At 39.4% G+C, this 14938-nt stretch overlaps 1 protein-coding gene across 1 annotated transcript in view; it reads right to left on the bottom strand.

Moving 5' to 3' along the window:
- Positions 1-14938, bottom strand: part of Dsg3 (desmoglein 3) — a 28859-nt gene that overhangs the window by 11102 nt on the left and 2819 nt on the right. Inside the window, 8 exon segments of the mRNA XM_021151062.1 lie at positions 978-1272; positions 3564-3749; positions 4218-4346; positions 5152-5318; positions 6631-6775; positions 7180-7335; positions 8061-8192; positions 8851-8886. Coding sequence (XP_021006721.1) covers positions 978-1272; positions 3564-3749; positions 4218-4346; positions 5152-5318; positions 6631-6775; positions 7180-7335; positions 8061-8192; positions 8851-8886 — 1246 coding nt within the window.

Genomic DNA, 14938 nt, shown 5'->3' with positions numbered 1-14938 from the left:
CTTTCTTTCTTTCTTTCTTTCTTTCTTTCTTTCTTTCTTTCTTTCTTTCTTTCTTTCTTTCTTTCTTTCTTTCTTTCTTTCTTATTTTTAAAGATTTATTTATTTGTTTCATGTATGTGAGTATACTGTTGCTGTCTTCAGACACACCAGAAGAGGGCGTCAGATCCCATTACAGATTGTTGTGAGCCACCATCTGTGGAATTGAACTCAGGACCTCTGGAAGAGCAGTCAGCGCTCTTAACCACTGAGCCATCTCTCCAGCCCATAATAAATATTTCTTACACAGTCAACATATTTATGCATGATCTGAAATGTTGTATATATACTTATTAAAAAATATCGGGGTGCTAGAGAGGTGGCTCAGTACTCAGGAGAACTAGTTGCTCTTATGAAGGACCTGAGTTTGCTTCCCAGCACCCACATGGCAGCTCAGTTCCAGAGTATCTGATGCCCTCTTCTGGCACCTTGAGTAACTGCACACACAGTGCACAGACACATAAAATAATCATCAATCAGTCTTATAAAGAAAAAAATCAACGCTTAAATCCTTATGTATGCATTAGTCTGGCTACTCAGTCTTTGGCTGTGAAAAACAATACAACTGAGTACATGAACCATGAACCTCTGCTCTTTCCACTCTGGCCATTACTCTGCAAGGTGCTTTATGCCTCCACTTTGTGCCACCACAGAGTCTTATCTCACCGGCACTCACTCCTGTTATGAACCTTTAACCTTTTGCAAGACTCAGCCGTGAAGTTCTTTCCTGGATTGTAAATAGACTAAGACATCCCTTTTCATAGTTTCCACTAGTTTACAAGCATGTTTTTGCTCTCATAGCATAGTATATTCTAATACATTATCTGTGTGTCTCTTCTTGAGTTATCTAGTCCCTTAACTTCTTTTATACCCACTTCTTGGCAACCGTGTGGTTGAACATTATGTTGTAATCACATGTAGATGAAAACCACAGTAAGGACTCAGGGTATAAAACTTGTCCTACCTGACAGAGGAGGCAGCTTTACCCGTGTCCTCATCAGTAGCTTGGTATGTCCCCAGGATGTAACCGACTAATTTGTTAGTGCTTACACCCCTTTGCACAGTAAATGTCTTGGAAGGAGGATGGAATGAGATTCCCTCTCGGACATCAATGACTTGAATTGTGACTGGCGTTGACTGCTCTCGGTACTGAGAGATCACTGACTGGTGGAACTCAGCTTTGTTTCTGACGGCAATACTAAACTGCATACTCTGCACTTGTTCATAATCCAGAGCCTGGAGTAAAACCAAATTAGACAGAAGAAAGTGTCACAAAAGACAGAACAAAACAAACATAAAAATAGCTTAAAAAGTCATTGTAAGGCCAAATAGAGAATGTCTTAGAATTCTTAACTCACAAGCCATATTTGGGTAACAAGGTTACAAAACACAGTGTCTGCTTTCTAGACCATCAAAATGTCATTAAATCTTTTTAGGTTGTGAGGTAAAGAATTTCTAAGTTTTGGTGGTAACATGGCTCGAGCCTTGGGTCTGTAATGTCTGAACTGTGTGTTGTGAAGCACAGAGTTTGCTTTCTCAGCTTCTCACTTCTAATGTTATGTGTATTTTATTAATATGTTTAAAAAATTTACTCTTCTCAATGCTGAGAATTGAACCCAGGGTTTTATGTATGTCAGGCAAGTGCACTCCCACTCTGCCATATCCCAGGCCTTAACTCTTCCTATTTAAAAGCAAACCTAATCTCATCAGGTTGTTTTGAGACCAAATAAATAAAGTCTTATGATTCATTGTTATAAAGAGCAATGTTGGCTATTAATAAAATAGTCATTGGATTCATAAATAGTACTGTCTTTTTTGACAAATGATATTCCAAGGTTTAAAGGACACATTGCTTCATTTTGGTTAGCAAAACCCCCCCAACCAAGTCTTTTTTATTGCTGTGAGCAATTGACCCAACTCTTCATAGAACCAAGTTTAAGTGTTTTTACTTATAGCTGCATATTTTTTTTTTAACTAAGGTGGCCCAAAGCAAGTCCCAAGGAATCCTAGATTTAGGTTAGCATTTTTCATTTATTAGTCATCCTCCACTTCTTCTTCCTCTTCTTCCTCTTCCTCTTCTTCCTCTTCTTCTTCTTCCTCCTCCTTGTCTTCTCCTTCCTCTTCTCCTCCTCCTCCTCCTCCTCCTTCTTCTTCCTCTTCCTCTTCCTCTTCACCTCCTCTTTCTCCTTCCTCTTCTCCTCTCCTCCTCCTTCTTCTTTCTTTCTTCTTCTTCCTCTTCTTCTTCCTCTTCCTCTTCTTCCTCCTCTTCCTCTTCCTCCTCTTCCTCCTTGTCTTCTTCTTCTTCCTCTTCTTCTTCCTCTTCTTCTTCCTCTTCTTCCTCCTCTTCCTCCTCTTCCTCTTCTTCCTTTTCCTCCTCCTCCTTGTCTTCTTCTTCTTCTTCTTCTTCTTCTTCTTCTTCTTCTTCTTCTTCTTCTTCTTCTTCTTCTTCTTCTTCTTCTTCTTTCTTCTTCTTTCTTCTTCTTCTTCTTCTTCTTTCTTCTTCTTCTTTCTTCTTCTCCTTCTCCCCTCCCTCTCCTTCTCCTTCTTCTTCTTCCTTTTCTTCTTCTCAGGATGAGAGATAAGAAAACAATAATTTCTCTTTTATCTTTTTACTAGTAGGATACTTTCTAAGGTAAAAGATCTGGATTTGAGCATCTGTAGTGACTACTCCTGGGAGCTCAGAGTTTCCCAGTGGAAGGGAAAGCATAGGTAGAGACAAAAAGATCACAGTACAGGAAATAGGGAGTTACAATGTTGGTGGGAGTTTATTTCTAGGCCTTGCAGGTTCAGAAGCCATAACACTCTCTATGAAATGTGGAGTGATAAGGAAGTGTTTGTAAATCTTCTAGAAGTCTCTTTGTTAAGGGAGTACTATCATTTCACCATTGCACTAGACCCAAAGTGTTAAAGAAGCTTCCAAAAACCTTATGCCAAAGAATATCAGCAGATCTATGCTATTTACAGGGACAACTGTCCTGACATGATCCAAGATGGGGAGTTTTTCATGTTGAACCAAAGCTTTGCTCAGTTTTTGCTTTTTATCTAGCACAATTTGTTAGCAGTTCCCATTTTCTGGAGAAATTGTGACTTCTTTTTGTGCAGACAATAGCTAATGCATTTAAAACACATTGACAAGTCCCCAAGCCACAGTCCCATGAATTCTCATCTTTTCTGAACTCCAATGCAATGGCAGTGAATTTGATGAATATATGAAGTATCTTTACTTTCCTGTCCTGAGAATATGCAAACCCACCTCTCTCTCTCTCTCTCTCTCTCTCTCTCTCTCTCTCTCTCTGTATGTGTGTTTGTGCACTCTATGAAAGTATAGTAGCTTGGAAGAAAAAAATAATATATTAAGAGAAGTTGTCTTTAGACAATGCAACCATGATGATAGTAAAATAAATGCTATCTACTTTGCTATGTTTTCTATTTTAAAGTGGTAACAGTATTAATGTAATTTGTTTGTAGAGCTAGTCATTTGAGTTACTAGAGAATATTTTTATGCACTAAGGAAATTCAGACCTTACCTTAACCACCTTCAGGATGCCTTCATTGGTTCTAGGATCTGTTTCAATTTCAAACCAATTCCCCTCATTCCCAGAGGTGAAGAAATACACAGCCAACCAATTATCTGTGTATTCTTCATCCCAGTCTGTCACTTGAAATCGGAGTAGCTCTGCATTCAAAGTATTTTCTTCAATACGTGCTGAATACTGAAACGGAGAGACACCGGATTTCAGATTCAGTGCTAGGAGTTGTGAGGATGACTTGACCACAGCATAGTCTGTCACTCTGGACATTGCCAGGATGGTGTGGATAATATAGCTGACTAGGCAAGTGTGCTCTTCCCTGCACCCTGAATCAACCTTCCAACAGAGAAGGATACTCTTCAGCCAAGATTTCGTTTACCTGCTAGAACCTCTAGATGGGTGCTCAAGATTCAACTCTAAAGTTTACCTATGAGAATTATATTAACTTTAAAAAGTATTAATCTTTGCTTCTCAAAGCATGTGTTAATTCACACTGACTCTTTAATTCTTACATTTAAGCTTTTTTTTTTTTAAAAAAAAAAATAGAAAAGCACAGAAGATTAAAAAGCCACCAAACAGGCAGTTAATGAATTGGGATGCTAAACTATAAGGCATATATAAAAATGGTTCTTCAAGGATAAGTGGATATACCTGAGAGTCTCTGAGCACTGGGAAGTTGTCATTGACATCTTTAATTTTAATACTACATTCACACTGAGTTGACAGTCCTGTTCCATCGTTGTCTGCACCGCTCACAACCAGATGGTAGCTACTAATTTGCTAAGTTTAGAGAAAAAAGAACAAAAGTTAATTGTCAAAGATTATAAATATCCAGTAGTATCTTTTGTTGGATAAGATAGTGAAAATATTTAAGTTCGTGAATCATGGCTCTCACACACTGTTAGTTGTCCATGGCAGGGATAGACTGGTGAGGCTTGAGACGACTGGGTGGAAGTGGCAAGCACTACAAGAGGCTTCCTCTTTAGGAAACTTCTGAAGGTAGTGTTGTGGACTCAGAGGGAAAAGGGGGAGGGCTACAGTGATGCAGGGGGATGTGAGTGTCTGCGTGAAGCTCACGTGTGGAGTTTCCCTACCAGTCTATTAGAAAAATATTGTGGGAAAGTAATGGATCTGAGTAGCCCATTGTGGTGGAGATACACAGTGTTGGGGGAGATGATGAGAGGAGACAGGAAGGAATTCTTTGATGTTTTGTCAGCAGAGGTAAAATTAAACAGAGAAATCCTGTGGAAAGGTATGCCACCGAAGTTTTATGACAAATGGAAACCTCTTCATCTAAGAATTCTCTCCCAGTCTTTAGGAATTAATCACAGTGCAGTCTTCGCTTCTGCACACCAGTGTTCTTAATTTTCCCATTTGAGCTGTTGTGTGACAGGTTGCTGTCACAAGAACACATCCTACCACAGCAGAGTCAACCCCGGAGGTAATTTCCCCTAGAGTGGCTCAGTGAAGAGCTAGTAGCCTTCCCCACTTCTGTTTGTATTCCCAGTCAAGGTGGAGGCATCCCTCTGTTAGGGGTTGCTTTAGTTTTTTTTTTTTTTTTATGCTTTCTAGCAGCTTGTTTTACCTCTCGATCAAGAGAACTGGTCAAAGTGCGGACTTCTCCAGTGTTTCTGCTGATGAGGAACATGGACATGCCTGCGGGCTCCTGGGAGACAATTTTGAAGGCGATTTTAGAGTTCATATGGTTTGGTTCATCTGCATCCGTGGCATTTAGGATCATTACCAGGGAATCTGGGAAAATAGGAAAATCATCAAAGACTATACAAAGTCCTGGATTACTTTCGCATTAAATAGTCAAAATAGTTTAGCACTGGTTCCTATTTTAAAAAGAGCACTTTAAACTACCTGCATGCTTAAATAAAGGAGGGTATCATCCTGAGTGAGGTAACCCAATCACAAAAGAACTCACATGATATGTACTCACTGATAAGTGGATATTAACCCAGAAACTTAGAATACCCAAGTTACAAGTTGCAAAACACATGAAACTCAAGAAGAACGAAGACCAAAGTATGGTCACTTTGCCCCTTCTTAGAATTGGGAACAAAACACCCATGGAAGAAGTTACAGAGACAAAGTTTGGAGCTGAGATGAAAGGATGGACCATCTAGAGACTGCCATACCCGGGGATGCATCCCATAATCAGCCTCCAAATGCAGACACCATCACATTTGCTGAAAGGACCCTGATATAGCTGTCTCTTGTGAGGCGATGCCAGTGCCTGGCAAACACAGAAGTGGATGCTCACAGTCAGCTATTGGATGGAACACAGGGCCCCCAATGGAGGAGCTAGAGAAAGTACTCATGGAGCTAAAGTACTCAAGGACCTAGTCGGCCATCTTTGGGAAGAGAAGCCCCTTGGTCTTGCAAACATTATATGCCCCAGTACAGGGGAATGACAGGGCCAAGAAGTGGGAGTGGGTGGGTAGGGGAGTGGGGGGAGGGGAGGGTATGGGGGACCTTTGGGATAGCATTTGAAATGTAAATGAAGAAAATACCTAATAAAAATATATATAAAAAAGTATGTCAGGGTTTCAGTCTCTTTCTAGAATATATTGGCTTTCAGAAAAATCTTTCAATGCTTTTATAGCTTTGGCTTTGTTGAAGTTGAGACTATCTTCTGTTTGGAGTTCTTCTCCACATAGATGTATGTTTCCTTTCCAAATGATGCAAATAATGTGAACATGTCTCTGTCCCTTATGATATGAAAACATGGTACTTGTGCATCCAGGCTAACTGGCCTCTTTAGCATTTGGCTCACACAGAGGCTCTGTACCTAGGCACTAAATTGGTGACAGAACCATAATCTGCAAATAGAATTCTGATGTAAATGTTAATTAAGAGTTAACTACAAATTTTGGAAAGGAAATCTCAGACTAACATAATGATTTGGGTTTTTTTTTTGTTTTGTTTTGTTTTGCTTTTTTTTTTTTGCTATCAAATGACTGAGCAAACTAATGAAACAGTTTGTAAAAATGGTATAAGGAGACATGTAATTGAAAGCTATGTGAGTTAGAGGTGGTTGGCACTGTAAAAGACTTACTTGAAGCACTGTTTTCTTCAATTTCACCCTTGAATATGGCTTGTGAAAATATTGGAGGGTTATCATTGACGTCTAAAATTTTCACTGTTAATATAAGTGGTTTCTCTACATCCTGTCCCAGGGCATTTAGTGCACGGCATGTGATCTAGAAACACAGGGAGAATATACGTCATCAATGTATGGAGTTTGCACATTATTAAACTCATAGAAATTAGACCAATGTTGACATATATAGAACGTAGTGAGAGAGGAAGAAAAAACACTTCTCCAAACTGTGGGCAAAGGCAAAGCTTCCCAGTTGCCCCTTCCTTAAAGTTGTTGTATTTTGGCAGGATAAAGTTCTAGAAAGCTGTGTGCTAAATCCCAGCCTACCCTAGTATACCCTGGGTATATTATGTCAGAAACATGACCATTGCAGAAGATTATTGATAGAGGGACTAATATTATTTTTTAACAGACCAATCTGTTCATTCCCTTTTTTTTATAAGCCTATCAGACGTTCTAACTTCACAAAGCACATGAAGAAGGATAATTTGACTGAAAACTTACCAGGAAGCTTGGGGTTTCCTCACGATCAACTATGGCTGTTATGTTGATATCACCATTGTTTGGGTCAACAACAAAGATTCCAAAAGGAGGCTGATCAATTCCCACTCCGGAGATGCGATAGGTAATTTTCTGTTTTTTTTGGAAATCTGAAGTGATCTATAAGAAAAGGGACAATGAAACAAACAAACCAAAAATGGCTTAAATGTCAAGCTGACCATTGACGAGGCTTCTCTTGCCTCCTCTATCTCACTTGGTCGCCCCTTTCCATCACAATGCATTTACTTCTTACTCTACTTATTTACTGGAGAGCAGGATTAAGGGATAAGTATGGTTGTTTTGCTCACCAGCACAACCAAGAATGACTAGTCATTATGGCTTTTGAATGCTTACTTGGGTTGTGGTACCACAGTGGGAATATTAAAAAGTTGTAAGAAAACAACAGGGACTTAGTATTGAGAAGACTTCTATTTTTTCTATTTTTAGAATTTTAAAGCTATTGAATAGAGCGACTAATACATTGCTCATGAGATAGCACATCCTGCCTCAATAATTTCCCCAACCATGGTCAATCCAATCATCTACCTGTCATCTTTCTGTCCTTTTATCCTTGTTTACTAGAGCCTGGTATAAACACCAGTTTATACATTAAAATTATCCAGTATATATCTTAATCCCATTATATGACTCTAAAGTCTATCATTCCTCTATTTTTTGTTTTCTTATTTTTTAACATTACTATTATTGTAGTTTTGTTGGAGACAATATATTGTTGTTCTGTGGACTTTCTAGGTTACATATTACTAGGTGGAATGTCTATATCATCTTTAATTTGCATGTAATACATTATTCTAAGGTTCACAGGGCCTGTTAATACGGCTCACCTTGGCAATTGGGTTTCGTCTTGAGTTGTCCTCTCTTTCTCTGCAGGGTTTTGCAAATTTCACCCATTCACGTTTGTACCTTCGTTTGGCCAGCTGCAATGCTGTCCCATCTTCTGTGTGCTGTCCTCCCGGCTGTGTTGAAAGAGATCCCACTTTATGACATACACGCCTGATAGTCTTTGCTTTGAAGGTTGACGTAGATAGATACCTATGCTGAGGGACTTCTTGTTTCTACTTTGATGAGCATTTGCTCTCTTTGTCAAGAAGCAGCATTAAACAGGTCATTCCTAAGTACGTGATTTTTAATATTAACATTTGATCATATTTAATTTTCTCCCTATATATTCCACAATTGCCTTTGACTTGTTATTTGTTTAAGACAGGAAGAAAAGAGCCAGATATTGTAGTACATGTCTGCAATCAAGAACTGGTGAACCCGAGACAGGAGGATTGCCAGGAGTTCAAAGTTAGCCTGGTCTACATATGAGTACCAGGCTGGGTGGAACTATTTGTTCTTAAAAGAACCAACCAACCAACTGACCAACCAACCAACCAACCAACCGACCAACCAACAGAATCCAATAGAAGAGTAAAATGAAATAAACAAGACCATATGAGATAATAATCATAATATTGGTAATCTTAAAAGATTTTGGGTTATTTGCTAGAATTTTAGTTTCATATGTTTTCACAGTTGAGTTATAAAATAATTTGATTAAATACTTTTCTCAATATGATTTTAAGTTTTAAAAGTAAACTCTGATTTTGATGATAAAAACTGTGTACTTACCTTCACATGCAGCTCCCCGTGTACCAGCAGCACCACCTGCAGACATCAGATAGAACCAAATGGCGTGTGAGTGCTTCAAACACGTGATTATATAAAGCTTATAATCCTTATCATTGTATTCTGTTCTTCAGATTATAGTTTGTTTCTAATTTTAAATATTTTGGTGTGCAGAAGCATCCCAAAGTGGAAAATCCTACCAGGAAACAGAATACTCTTCTCTCTGGCTCTTCAATCAGACTTCAGACTTTGCAAAGATTACATGTTTTACCGTATGTGTGTGAATATTTGCCTGCATGCATGTATGTGCACCATGTGTGTATGTGTTGAATCCCCTGCAGTCAGAGTTAAGGATGGTTGTAAGCTGCCATGTCAGTGCTGAGAATTGAAACTAGATCCTTTGTAAGAGCACCAAGTGCTATTAACTCCTACAATATATTGTCAGCACCACGACTTCCGATTTTCATGACACAAAAGAGGAACCTATCAGCAGTTAAAGACTGAGGTCAGAGGATCGTAGCTAGTTTGAGACAAACCTGGGCTATATGGTGAATTTAGGGCTGCTTGAACTACAGAGTGAAATTCTGTATCAAAACCAAAACCAACAAAATAAAACAAAATCAAAGAAGATTCATAGCACCACCATTACCATCACCATTATCAGCATCACCATCATCATCACCATCTCTTTGACTATAAAATGATGCTTTCAGGCAGTTGCAACCACTCCATGTTTCTTACATGGTTATCATATGAACAGCTCCCAGAGCTTTAGGAAGTGTCGTGATAAACTCCTGAAAGTGGTCATGGAATTACTCAAAACTATCATACTGGGCATGATGACACATGCCTACAATCCCAGCATGTGGGAGCTAAGGCAGGAGGACAGACAGGGTGGCATAGCAAGACATTGTCTCAAAACACTAGAAAAAATAGCAACAGCAAAATCAAACCCCTATTATCTATATGTTTATATAAAAGCTTATATATAACCCTGATATAAAAAGTTTAGCTCCTTTTCAAGACAGCTTTTTTTTTTTTTTTTTTTTTTTTTTTTTGTTCTGTGCTTTTCTCTCCTTCTACCCTTTTTAAAGCTGAACTAGAGTAAGGAGAACAGAATGGAGCTATTCTGCTTTTTGAAATTGGAACCTTTCATATACATAGAAGCAGGGCTTACTCTATGCCAGGCTCTAGTGCTATGGGGCTGCTCTTCTCTTTCCTGTTGCAACTTGAACATTGAACTTTATTTGTAGTTCCAGATGTGGTGGTGCTGGTCTTTAATACTAGCACCCAGGAGGCGGTGGCAGGCAGATCTCTAAAAATTTGAGACCAGCCTGGTTTATATAGTGAGTTCTAGGTGAAGCAGGACTATATAATAAGACCCTGCCAGAAACAACAAATAACTAACCAACCAATAAACAAACAAAGTCTTCATTGTATATCACTGATATAAAAAATTAAATGAGAATAAAGGAGGCTGGGCGTCTGAAGCCCTTGCTTTCTCAGGAGCCCACAGGCCTGGCTTCTGTCTTGCTTTTCCAGGTGGAATGCATTCCTCTCTCCTTACTGCCTACCTACAAGTGATTTATCCAGTCAAGTACCAACAAGCTACATGAAGCTGTCTTTTCTAATGCCTCCCTCTCTGAGTTTGTACAGCTCACACTCTGTTTAATGACATTGAGCCCACAGCATCCCCTGTATCTTATTGTTTTATGTGTATTAAGGAATCTACCCATAAGCTTTCCAAATCCTGGGTCTTATCCTAGCATTCCTTCCTGTTCAAGTGTTTAACAAGTATTGACTGACCCACTGAGGGTGAGATCTGAAGCACAAAGGCCATGGAAAACAAATTGCAGGATAAATTAGAAGTGTGATAGTGGTGGGTGACTTGATTCGTTTTTATTTGCATAACATTGTACTTAATATTGCTATTATTTACTGCAACCACCAGAAGAACGTTCTGTTATATAATCCCTGTTTTTATGGATATAGAGAAAAAAAGATGACGAATACTTTGTCCCATTTAATAGTCCTTGACGAGTAAGGGTTTGAAACACAGCCATTTTATTGCCAAGGTGTGTGCCTTGCCATGACACCAGATCCTAACCCCAAGCTAACATAAATACACAGAAGACAGTCACTTTAGATTTTTATCTGGCCAAAGGCTGTGGTTGATTCTGAAACAATGTAGATCTATTGCATCATTTATTTTTAAAGATTGTAATGAATAGGCAGGTCCAAGTCTGAACCAAAGGAGCAATTATACCAGACACAGGATGATTAACCCCTCCGTTGTAAACATTTTAACTGAAATTCTGATTTTAAATTGCGACTCAAGATGGTGCCCCAAAGTCATGCTGTCTATTAGGGAAGAAGGAACCAGTGTGGTGTGGTCACTGACCATTCTCAGCTGATTCTGAGGGTAAGGATGGGCCAGGCATACTCCTCTTTACAGGAAAAAAAGAGTCATCCAGAAAACATGAGTCACGTCTGTACAAGCTCTGAGGAGAATGAGTCTTCTAATAGATATTAAAGCCCTGATCCTACCTTCCCAGGAAGGCAAAGCCTAGTCTATGGAGAGCCAACAGAGCACACCATGGGCCATTGTGTGTGTGTGTCCAGTGCTCTCATAGAGTCAGAGCCCTCAGATTTTTTATCATTTTAAATTTTAGACTCTTTTTTTTAAAAATACTAATTTCAAAGAATAGCCCCTTAGTGTTGTGGGAGATGCCCTTTGTTTGTTTCCAGAAACAGGAGGAACTTCACAGGAAACATTTCCGGGTGCTGAACCATTCTTCCGCTGGCTGGAACTATGCTTGTAGCTGAGTATCCATTCTGAGGCTGTGGAGCCTCAGGAGCGGACCTGGCTGGAGAAACAGACAACCAAGGGCGGGGCTCAGAAAGCCGTGCCCCTCTCGAGTCCCAGCAAGCCCTCTTCGCCTCATGTGTGAGCAGCTATTGATGTGAGATTCTCTTGGCACAGCTTTGCCATCATGCTTTCCAGTGACAGACTGGAACTGTGAGCTCAAAAGAAAGCTCTTCCCCCATAAAGTTTCTGTCAGGTGCTTTGCTGTGAGAAAAGCAGCTGCCACAGCCACAATGCACATTTCTAGATGCACCAAGGAGGGCACCACACCCAGCTCTGGGGAACCCAGAGAGCAGTTCAGGCAATTCAAAGGAATTATTACATGTTTTAAGTATGACTTTTATGTGTATACATTTTAGGCAAGAAATGGCATGAAATGCACACAGCTTGGCATTTCACTGCTACAACTGACACACTGCTGAATGAGTTATAGAATGCACAGTTCAGAAAAATGAGTGACTTACCCTTCTGACCTCTATAGGGAAGCTCCTTCACTTATGCTGTATAAGGTCCTAAAAATCCCACTGTAAGCTGAAAATGCTAGTCTGAACACACAATTAACACCAACAACCCTCTGAACACCGTAGTTTGCCCCGCAGTCCTCAGAATACTTATTTTAATCTATGGTTGGATTATTCTCTAACACAAAGGCTAGCCTATAATGAAGCATTGAATACCTCACTTAATTTATTGGATTTTACATGGAAAACAAAACCTAATGCTTCTATGAATATAAAGTAAAAAAAAAAAAACGTTATGTTAAGTGTAAGCCAGGACTCTATAGAATTTTTGAAATTGAAAGCCACAAAATATTCTAATAAATGTAGTATTCATCAAAGCAAATTTTTAAATTGAATATATATTATTTAGAAATTAGTATTTAATTTCTGACAATTCAGTTTTCAAGAACTGACATGTAAACTCAATTAATTTAGAAAGCTGATTTTGCTACCGTGGTTTCTAGGCTTCTGGGCTGAAAGATTCCAGGGATTTCCCTGTGTCTTTCTCCCATCTTCCCACAGGAGAGTTCTGATTCCATATGTATACCATTGCATCTGTTTTCAGATGTGTTCTAGGGCTCTGATTCAGCTCCTCACAGCTCCTTGGCAGCCCTCTGAGCCATCTTCCTAGCCTCCAGACTGATTTAAATCCCAGTCCCAGGCATGTATCACTGCAGGACTTGGGGCCATGAACCATTCCTTCCTCTGTCATCTGACATAGAAAGATAGCACTTCATATTTATTTGTAGGCTCATTGTGAAAACTGAACAGATGTAAACACCACAGGTGAGTCTAAGTGTATAGTAGGTGCTTAGTAAATGATAATTTCAGTTAAAATAACAAGAAAAGAAAAGCAGTATCAAACAGTCCTTTGACAAGTATGCAGAGACCCCTTAGCTGGTGTGTGTGTGTGTGTGTGTGTGTGTGTGTGTGTGTGTGTGACTTCTTTCTCCTCTGAGCAAAGGAGCAGTTCCCCACTGTACCCCTGTGAGGGTGTTCTTTACAACCTTCAGGGATGCAGCTCCCACTATAGCTCCCACGAATGCGCCTACTGAAGTTGTGCAATGCACACCCTGGCCAGCTGCACTCCATTAAGAAAAAAAGTATGCATTAGGCAGATCCAGTTATTCGTCATGTAATTATGGATAGCCCGTCATCTATCTAATTTCATCATGAGGCATTTCCACAAGCAAGCCCTCACCTTAGGCTATCGATTGACTTTTTACTGGAAAGGAAGCACCGAGGGCTAAGAAGTTTACGAGAAACCTCTGGGACACGGGGTGCTCTAGTTAGGGATGAGAACTGATTTCTTGTATTAAGCAAGGGGGAATGCTAACTGCTAGAAATAATTGCATCTCCCGACTGCTGCCAAAGTCAGGCTGAGTTAAGCAGTATTCCTGGCAAGCTTCCTCTGCTGCTAGAGTCTTGAATTTTGAAGATGTTCAGTGAGACACACATCTTCATATACTCATTAACAGTGGAAACAACCATCTCACTAACCAAGAATGGAAAAGACACCTCGGAGATTGTCCATTTATTAAAATGAGACATTCAGCTTCAATCCAATTTTTATATGCTCTGGTATTGTATAGAATATATAGAAAAGATGGCTGAAATTACTTTTTATTTCTAGGACACACTACTCATGACTTGATATTTCAGTGCCCATCACTTTTCCTCATTTACTACAAACTGTATTAAACTTTTGAGTTTTAAACATCTCTTTTTAAAGTAAAGCTTTCTTAATTTCTTAAGTAAAGCTTTAGCCAGCATTGTAGCATCGACTAGCTCTTCCTCAGATAAGGAAGTTATGGCTCCAACCACATTTTAGATTTGTTAACTATAAGACCTGAGTAATGGGTTTCTTTGAAGACAAGTTTTATTTTCATAAGTAGATCTCTGAAGGTGATCATCTTCAACTATACTTTTTTTCTTGAAAGTGTTAATTTTGTGTTATGGGAAATAATTAGGATAAATATAGAGAACTGATAAATCTTACACCTTTAAAAGGACTTTGTGCATACATCCTCCAAATGATTAATCTTGAAGTCCAAATAGCTTAGACTTTTTGAGAAAAATCTCCAAATTTGAAAACATGTAATTTCTTGCACTCATACTATATTTATTTAAGGTTGCCCTTTTTCTTGACATTCTTGAAACATTAGTTTCACAAATATTGCTTTTATATTTTTATTTGTGCATGTACATGTATAGTTGAGTGTGTGTGTATGTGTAATATTTATATGTGTATGTGCATGGAGCTAGGAGGAGGAGACTGGGTGTTCTTTATCCCTTTTTACCTTATTCTCTTGACACAGGGTCTCTAACTGAACATGTCCCAGTGGGCAGCAAGCCCCAGGAATCCTCCTGTCTTCATTTCCCATACTGCTGGGGTTTCAGATCATGTGGCCATGCCTGACATTTTTATGTGGGTACTGAGGATTCAAACTCAGGTCTTCTTGTTTGTGCAACAAGCTTCTCTTACTCCACTAGGCCATCTTCCCAGCCCCACACAACTATTCCTAATATACTCTAACTGAAGAAACATGTAGGACCTTCCTGACTTAAGTGATGTCAGTCGATACGACATTAAAGCACAATACTGTGACAGATGTCATCAAGAACCATCCCCAGTGTGGGACCATCTCTGGGCTGGTAGTCTTGGTTCTATAAGAGAGCAGGCTGAGCAAGCCAGGGGAGGCAAGCCAGTAAAGAACATCCCTCC

Source organism: Mus caroli, chromosome 18, assembly GCF_900094665.2.
Source record: "Mus caroli chromosome 18, CAROLI_EIJ_v1.1, whole genome shotgun sequence".
Lineage (NCBI taxonomy): Eukaryota > Metazoa > Chordata > Mammalia > Rodentia > Muridae > Mus > Mus caroli.
Note: the sequence above shows the minus strand (reverse complement) of the source record. Positions and strands in the feature narration are given on the sequence as shown.